The 10,085-nt window shown below is 41.6% G+C and overlaps 1 protein-coding gene across 1 annotated transcript in view; it reads left to right on the forward strand.

Moving 5' to 3' along the window:
- Nucleotides 1-273: 273 nt before the first annotated feature.
- Nucleotides 274-10,085, forward strand: part of tnfrsf21 (tumor necrosis factor receptor superfamily, member 21) — a 66,906-nt gene continuing 57,094 nt past the window's right edge. Inside the window, exon 1 of the mRNA XM_061924414.2 lies at nt 274-509. Within this exon, the coding sequence (XP_061780398.1) occupies nt 492-509 (18 nt within the window). The 5' untranslated portion in view covers nt 274-491. The remainder of the gene's footprint in view (nt 510-10,085) is intronic.

Consider the following 10,085-nt stretch of genomic DNA (forward strand, 5'->3'; position numbering starts at 1 on the left):
CTGGATAGGTTTGTGTGAGATTGTGGGCCCCCAAGTTAGTGCGAGGCCCCTGGATAGGTTTGTGTGAGTTTGGGGGCCCCCAAGTTAGTGCAAGGCCCCTGGATAGGAGGATGAAATATCTTGGAGGTATTCACACCGCACGTGCGTTGCTCCAAACTGTGCAGCAATTGGCTGATACTCCGCCTTCACCCCGCCCTTCCAATGACGTCACCGCTGTCCCTGCCTATCGGCGGGGCTCCTCAGCGACCACCGCACTGCTCACTCGCAGCTGCCCGGGACGAGGCGCTGGTCTCGGCGTGGCCGCGATGGCAACTTCCATCAGACAGCCGCTCTGCCTTAAGGTGCTCCATCCGGGCTCCTCCACCTCAGACCTCCAGTAGACCGAGGACAGGACGAGGATGAGGCGGGTGCAGAGGAGACGTGGTGGTCCTGTCAACTTGGACCAGGACTTTTCTTCTTACTGATTCATCTTCACGCCATCTTCATCCGCCATGTTTGTTCCGTCCCTGGTGAGTGTTTGCATTTATTATTTCTTTGTCTTTTCAAAGATTCCTTCTGCACAATTTAAAGGAGCAGCACCACCTTTTATTTACACCCACGCCCTCCACAGTGCGTCCCACACCCAACTTGTCATGCACAGTACGGCTTTATTGCTACAAGATCCACTTATCCATATTTGCTGACCATGACGTTGCCAAGTCAGGCTGATCACTAAATAGACAATACTTACATAAATACTATGTTTCACTAGATAGACAATACTTACATAAATACTATGTTTCACTAGATAGACAATACTTACATAAATACTATGTTTCACTAGATAGACAATACTTACATAAATACTATGTTTCACTAGATAGACAATACTTACATAAATACTATGTTTCACTAGATAGACAATACTTACATAAATACTGTTTCACTAGATAGACAATACTTACATAAATACTATGTTTCACTAGATAGACAATACTTACATAAATACTATGTTTCACTAGATAGACAATACTTACATAAATACTATGTTTCACTAGATAGACAATACTTACATAAATACTATGTTTCACTAGATAGACAATACTTACATAAATACTATGTTTCACTAGATAGACAATACTTACATAAATACTATGTTTCACTAGATAGACAATACTTACATAAATACTATGTTTCACTAGATAGACAATACTTACATCAATACTATGTTTCACTAGATAGACAATACTTACATAAATACTATGTTTCACTAGATAGACAATACTTACATAAATACTATGTTTCACTAGATAGACAATACTTACATAAATACTATGTTTCACTAGATAGACAATACTTACATAAATACTATGTTTCACTAGATAGACAATACTTACATAAATACTATGTTTCACTAGATAGACAATACTTACATAAATACTATGTTTCACTAGATAGACAATACTTACATCAATACTATGTTTCACTAGATAGACAATACTTACATCAATACTATGTTTCACTAGATAGACAATACTTACATAAATACTATGTTTCACTAGATAGACAATACTTACATCAATACTATGTTTCACAAGATAGACAACACTTACATAAATACTATGTTTCACTAGATAGACAATACTTACATAAATACTATGTTTCACTAGATAGACAATACTTACATAAATACTATGTTTCACTAGATAGACAATACTTACATCAATACTATGTTTCACTAGATAGACAATACTTACATAAATACTATGTTTCACTAGATAGACAATACTTACATCAATACTATGTTTCACAAGATAGACAACACTTACATAAATACTATGTTTCACTAGATAGACAATACTTACATCAATACTATGTTTCACTAGATAGACAATACTTACATAAATACTATGTTTCACTAGATAGACAATACTTACATCAATACTATGTTTCACAAGATAGACAACACTTACATAAATACTATGTTTCACTAGATAGACAATACTTACATCAATACTATGTTTCACTAGATAGACAATACTTACATAAATACTATGTTTCACTAGATAGACAATACTTACATCAATACTATGTTTCACAAGATAGACAACACTTACATAAATACTATGTTTCACTAGATAGACAATACTTACATAAATACTATGTTTCACTAGATAGACAATACTTACATCAATACTATGTTTCACTAGATAGACAATACTTACATAAATACTATGTTTCACTAGATAGACAATACTTACATAAATACTATGTTTCACTAGATAGACAATACTTACATAAATACTATGTTTCACTAGATAGACAATACTTACATAAATACTATGTTTCACTAGATAGACAATACTTACATAAATACTATGTTTCACTAGATAGACAATACTTACATAAATACTATGTTTCACTAGATAGACAATACTTACATAAATACTATGTTTCACTAGATAGACAATACTTACATAAATACTATGTTTCACTAGATAGACAATACTTACATAAATACTATGTTTCACTAGATAGACAATACTTACATCAATACTATGTTTCACTAGATAGACAATACTTACATAAATACTATGTTTCACTAGATAGACAATACTTACATCAATACTATGTTTCACAAGATAGACAACACTTACATAAATACTATGTTTCACTAGATAGACAATACTTACATAAATACTATGTTTCACTAGATAGACAATACTTACATCAATACTATGTTTCACTAGATAGACAATACTTACATAAATACTATGTTTCACTAGATAGACAATACTTACATCAATACTATGTTTCACAAGATAGACAACACTTACATAAATACTATGTTTCACTAGATAGACAATACTTACATCAATACTATGTTTCACTAGATAGACAATACTTACATAAATACTATGTTTCACTAGATAGACAATACTTACATCAATACTATGTTTCACAAGATAGACAACACTTACATAAATACTATGTTTCACTAGATAGACAATACTTACATAAATACTATGTTTCACTAGATAGACAATACTTACATCAATACTATGTTTCACTAGATAGACAATACTTACATAAATACTATGTTTCACAAGATAGACAACACTTACATAAATACTATGTTTCACTAGATAGACAATACTTACATAAATACTATGTTTCACTAGATAGACAACACTTACATAAATACTATGTTTCACTAGATAGACAATACTTACATCAATACTATGTTTCACTAGATAGACAATACTTACATAAATACTATGTTTCACTAGATAGACAATACTTACATCAATACTATGTTTCACAAGATAGACAACACTTACATAAATACTATGTTTCACTAGATAGACAATACTTACATAAATACTATGTTTCACTAGATAGACAATACTTACATCAATACTATGTTTCACTAGATAGACAATACTTACATAAATACTATGTTTCACAAGATAGACAACACTTACATAAATACTATGTTTCACTAGATAGACAATACTTACATAAATACTATGTTTCACTAGATAGACAATACTTACATAAATACTATGTTTCACAAGATAGACAACACTTACATAAATACTATGTTTCACTAGATAGACAATACTTACATAAATACTATGTTTCACTAGATAGACAATACTTACATAAATACTATGTTTCACTAGATAGACAATACTTACATAAATACTATGTTTCACTAGATAGACAATACTTACATAAATACTATGTTTCACTAGATAGACAACACTTACATAAATACTATGTTTCACTAGATAGACAATACTTACATAAATACTATGTTTCACTAGATAGACAACACTTACATAAATACTATGTTTCACTAGATAGACAATACTTACATCAATACTATGTTTCACTAGATAGACAATACTTACATAAATACTATGTTTCACAAGATAGACAACACTTACATAAATACTATGTTTCCAGGAAATGTAAAGTAGAAATATGTTAGTCTCCTCACAAAGTATTAATATAGTAGGAATGTTCCAATGATTCTGATTTACTGGACAAGTTTCCATGTATTTATGGTGAGTGCTACTGACAACATCAACACAATATTTAAACTACTTCCTTATTCTCTTTTATTACAAACATTGATCCAAACATACAGTAGAGAAGAGATTTATACGGCCCCATTCGTCACAGTTTACCTGACGCATGAAACGTGACAAATTGGGGTTGGGGGGGGGGGGGCACTATCCACTTTAGCCGCCACATGGCAGTAGAGTGTGGAATATCTTGAGATGTGTGCCGCTTTCCATCATTTTCAGCAGACTGCAGTGCAAAATGATTATTCTACCTCCCTGATTATCGACACCCCCAATTTATGTATGGATCCACTCTCCTCTTACTTGTCATGTACTGACTGCCCAGCAGGCACAAGACATTGAAACTATGTTGACAACTTGGTGAATTAGATCCTGACGTTGAGAAACTAACGTTGAAACAACATGCTTTTTGACAACGTTTAATCAATGTTGGGTTCTGATGTTGATTTGACATTGAAATTTGGTCATTTCCCAACCAATATTCAACAACACAAACATTACGTTAAAACAACATGCTTTTTGATGACGTTTAATCAATATTAGGTTGTGACATTGATTTGACCATTGAAATTTGGTCATTTCCCAACCCTTTCCTAACCCTTTACACACCCTCTTTATTAACCAGTAGAATTGCCATTTTTTGCCATTCTTCCTCTTCACTCTGTTTCTGCTTGTATGTTGTATGTGTGTTTTGACACAATCAAGATGCGCATGGCAGCATGCGGGTGAAAAAAAAGGTACCGGTATCTTTCAAAGGCAGTATAGTATCGTTTTTTAAAGTTCATTAGTACAGCGGTACTTTATCAGAACCGGTATGCCGTACAACCCTAGTGGCCGAATAGTAAAACATATTTTTTTGGACTAAAGACCAAAAAATATTGATTGCAGCACAATATTTTGTTAGATGTAATCATGTTATGAATTTAGGACATTTGACTTTTTCTTCATCAGAAATGACCAGCAACAAATCTAGCATCTTTTTCTGGAGCTATTGGAGACTGTCCTCATGTTTAGGGACTCTTTGCTTCTGTCGCTCAATGTCCGCGGCGAGCCTGGAACTATCTCCAGCGAGCCTGGAACTGTCTCCAACGAGCCTGGAACTGTCTCCAGCCAGTCTGGAACTGTCTCCAGCGAGCCTGGAACTATGTCCAGCCAGCCTGGAACTGTCTCCAGCCAGCCTGGAACTGTCTCCAGTGAGCCTGCAATTATCTCCAGCCAGCCTGGAACTATCTCCAGCCAGCCTGGAACTGTCTCCAGCCAGCCTGAAACTGTCTCCAGCCAGCCTGGAACTGTCTCCAGCCAGCCTGCAATTATCTCCAGCCAGCCTGGAACTATTTCCAGCCAGCCTGAAACTGTCTCCAGCCAGCCTGGAACTGTCTTCAGCGAGCCTGCAATTATCTCCAGCCAGCCTGGAACTATCTCCAGCCAGCCTGGAACTGTCTCCAGCCAGCCTGAAACTGTCTCCAGCCAGCCTGGAACTGTCTCCAGCGAGCCTGCAATTATCTCCAGCCAGCCTGGAACTATTTCCAGCCAGCCTGGAACTGTCTCCAGCCAGCCTGAAACTGTCTCCAGCCAGCCTGGAACTGTCTTCAGCGAGCCTGCAATTATCTCCAGCCAGCCTGGAACTGTCTCCAGCCAACCTGAAACTGTCTCCAGCCAGCCTGGAACTGTCTCCAGCGAGCCTGCAATTATCTCCAGCCAGCCTGGAACTATTTCCAGCCAGCCTGGAACTGTCTCCAGCCAGCCTGAAACTGTCTCCAGCCAGCCTGGAACTGTCTTCAGCGAGCCTTTAATTATCTCCAGCCAGCCTGGAACTATCTCCAGCCAGCCTGGAACTGTCTCCAGCCAGCCTGGAACTGTCTCCAGCGAGCTTGGATGTGTCTCCAGCGAGCCTGGAACTATCTCCAGCCAGCCTGGAACTGTCTCCAGCCAGCCTGAAACTGTCTCCAGTGAGCCTGGAATGATCTCCAGCCAGCCTGGAACTATCTCCAGCGAGCTTGGATGTGTCTCCAGCGAGCCTGGAACTATCTCCAGCCAGCCTGGAACTGTCTCCAGCCAGCCTGAAACTGTCTCCAGTGAGCCTGGAATGATCTCCAGCCAGCCTGGAACTGTATCCAGCCAGCCTGGAATTATCTCCAGCCAGTCTGGAATTATCTCCAGCAAGCCTGGAACTGTCTCCAGCCAGCCTGGAACTGTCTCCAGCGAGCCTGGAATTATCTCCAGCGAGCTTGGATGTGTCTCCAGCGAGCCTGGAACTATCTCCAGCCAGCCTGGAACTGTCTCCAGCCAGCCTGGAACTATCTCCAGCGAGCTTGGATGTGTCTCCAGCGAGCCTGGAACTATCTCCAGCCAGCCTGGAACTGTCTCCAGTGAGCCTGAAACTGTCTCCAGTGAGCCTGGAATGATCTCCAGCCAGCCTGGAACTGTATCCAGCCAGCCTGGAATTATCTCCAGCCAGTCTGGAATTATCTCCAGCAAGCCTGGAACTGTCTCCAGCCAGCCTGGGACTGTCTCCAGCGAGCCTGGAATTATCTCCAGCAAGCCTGGAATTATCTCCAGCAAGCCTGGAATTATCTCCAGCGAGCTTGGATGTGTCTCCAGCGAGCCTGGAACTATCTCCAGCCAGCCTGGAACTGTCTCCAGCCAGCCTGAAACTGTCTCCAGTGAGCCTGGAATGATCTCCAGCCAGCCTGGAACTGTATCCAGCCAGCCTGGAATTATCTCCAGCCAGTCTGGAATTATCTCCAGCAAGCCTGGAACTGTCTCCAGCCAGCCTGGGACTGTCTCCAGCGAGCCTGGAATTATCTCCAGCAAGCCTGGAATTATCTCCAGCAAGCCTGGAATTATCTCCAGCGAGCCTGGAATGATCTCCAACCAGCCTGGAACTATCTCCAGCAAGCCTGGAATGATCTCCAACCAGCCTGGAACTGTCTCCAGCGAGCCTGGAACTATCTCCAGCCAGCCTGGAACTGTCTCCAGCCAGCCTGGAACTGTCTCCAGCCAGCCTGAAACTGTCTCCAGTGAGCCTGGAATGATCTCCAGCCAGCCTGGAACTGTATCCAGCCAGCCTGGAATTATCTCCAGCCAGTCTGGAATTATCTCCAGCAAGCCTGGAACTGTCTCCAGCCAGCCTGGAACTGTCTCCAGCGAGCCTGGAATTATCTCCAGCGAGCTTGGATGTGTCTCCAGCGAGCCTGGAACTATCTCCAGCCAGCCTGGAACTGTCTCCAGCCAGCCTGGAACTATATCCAGCGAGCTTGGATGTGTCTCCAGCGAGCCTGGAACTATCTCCAGCCAGCCTGGAACTGTCTCCAGCCAGCCTGAAACTGTCTCCAGTGAGCCTGGAATGATCTCCAGCCAGCCTGGAACTGTATCCAGCCAGCCTGGAATTATCTCCAGCCAGTCTGGAATTATCTCCAGCAAGCCTGGAACTGTCTCCAGCCAGCCTGGGACTGTCTCCAGCGAGCCTGGAATTATCTCCAGCAAGCCTGGAATTATCTCCAGCAAGCCTGGAATTATCTCCAGCGAGCCTGGAATGATCTCCAACCAGCCTGGAACTATCTCCAGCAAGCCTGGAACTGTCTCCAGCGAGCTTGTAACTGTCTCCAGCGAGCCTGGAACTATCTCCAGCCAGCCAGGGAACCATCTCCAGCCAGCCTGGAACTGTCTCCAGCCAGCCTGGAACTATCTCCAGCCAGCCTGGAACTGTCCTTTCACCTAATTAGGTTAAAAACATTTTTTGCAAACCAGTACATATAATCTGCAAATAGTGTGTTGTTGTTGAGTGTCGGTACTGTCTGGAGCTCGACATAGTAACCGTGTAATACTCTTCCATATCAGCAGGTGGCAGCAGGTACATAACTGCTTTGTACATGTCGGCAACATGGTTTGTGGTGATCACAATATGCACACCACAGCGGGAGGTCAAAAGTTAAAGTTAAAGTACCAATGATTGTCACACACACACTAGGTGTGGCAAAATTATTCTCTGCATTTGACCCATCACCCTTGATCACCCCCTGGGAGGTGAGGGGAGCAGTGGGCAGCAGCGGTGGCCGCGCCCAGGAATCATTTTTGGTGATTTAACCCCCAAAAGGTATCTAATGCTTAAAGCAATAATAAAGAAAAGGTGAGTGCCCCTAAGAAAAGGCATTGGAGTGCAGGGATGGCTATGCAAAACGAAACTAAAACTGAACTGGCGGCCAAGTAAACAAAAACCGAATGCTGGACGACAGCAAAGACTTACAGCGTGTGGAGCACATGACATGACAATCAACAATATCCCCACACAGAACGATACAAACAACTTCAATAGTCTTGATTGTTAAAACAAAGCGGGTGCAGGGAATAGCGCTCAAAGGAAGACATGAAACTGCTACAGGAAAATACCAACAAAACAGTAACAGCCACCAAAATAAAAGCGCCAGACAAGAACTAAAACACTACACACAGGAAGGCAACAAAAAACTCAAAATAAATCACATGTTGAAAAACACATGAGCACTCTAGTGTTTTTAGGAATCTGCTGCGAAAATGTTTGTTTCCCAAGTTTAAAAGTGAACTAAATGGTTGTCATTTGAAAATTGATGATGCCCATAGTGGGATTATTATTGACCAGGCTAAATTGATGATGTCCATAGTGGGATTATTATTGAGCAGGCTAAATTGATGATGTCCATAGTGGGATTATTATTGACCAGGCTAAATTGATGATGTCCATAGTGGGATTATTATTGACCAGGCTAAATTGATGATGTCCATAGTGGGATTATTATTGAGCAGGCTAAATTGATGATGTCCATAGTGGGATTATTATTGAGCAGGCTAAATTGATGATGTCCATAGTGGGATTATTATTGAGCAGGCTAAATTGATGATGTCCATAGTGGGATTATTATTGAGCAGGGTGTAGTCTGCCTGGAGAGGCTCACACTGCATTCTGCAGACAACAAAACAAAGTACACAGTTTGAAGTGAAAATGAATTGATTTTGGGACGTGTCTAACAGCAGGCGCTGGTGATCGCATTTCAGGGCACACAATACTGTCTTTCTATCACACAGTCAGGGGTGTGACGTATAGTGCTGTGTACTGGTGTCTATCACACAGTCAGGGGTGTGACGTATAGTGTTGTGTACTGGTGTCTATCACACAGTCAGGGGTGTGACGTATAGTGTTGTGTACTGGTGTCTATCACACAGTCAGGGGTGTGACGTATAGTGATGTGTACTGGTGTCTATCACACAGTCAGGGGTGTGACGTATAGTGTTGTGTACTGGTGTCTATCACACAGTCAGGGGTGTGACGTATAGTGTTGTGTACTGGTGTCTATCACACAGTCAGGGGTGTGACGTATAGTGCTGTGTACTGGTGTCTATCACACAGTCAGGGGTGTGACGTATAGTGTTGTGTACTGGTGTCTATCACACAGTCAGGGGTGTGACGTATAGTGTTGTGTACTGGTGTCTATCACACAGTCAGGGGTGTGACGTATAGTGCTGTGTACTGGTGTCTATCACACAGTCAGGGGTGTGACGTATAGTGATGTGTACTGGTGTCTATCACACAGTCAGGGGTGTGACGTATAGTGTTGTGTACTGGTGTCTATCACACAGTCAGGGGTGTGACGTATAGTGCTGTGTACTGGTGTCTATCACACAGTCAGGGGTGTGACGTATAGTGTTGTGTACTGGTGTCTATCACACAGTCAGGGGTGTGACGTATAGTGCTGTGTACTGGTGTCTATCACACAGTCAGGGGTGTGACGTATAGTGTTGTGTACTGGTGTCTATCACACAGTCAGGGGTGTGACGTATAGTGATGTGTACTGGTGTCTATCACACAGTCAGGGGTGTGACGTATAGTGTTGTGTACTGGTGTCTATCACACAGTCAGGGGTGTGACGTATAGTGATGTGTACTGGTGTCTATCACACAGTCAGGGGTGTGACGTATAGTGATGTGTACTGGTGTCTATCACACAGTCAGGGGTGTGACGTATAGTGCTGTGTACTG

The sequence above is a fragment of the Nerophis lumbriciformis genome, linkage group LG29, assembly GCF_033978685.3.
Source record: "Nerophis lumbriciformis linkage group LG29, RoL_Nlum_v2.1, whole genome shotgun sequence".
Taxonomy (NCBI): domain Eukaryota; kingdom Metazoa; phylum Chordata; class Actinopteri; order Syngnathiformes; family Syngnathidae; genus Nerophis; species Nerophis lumbriciformis.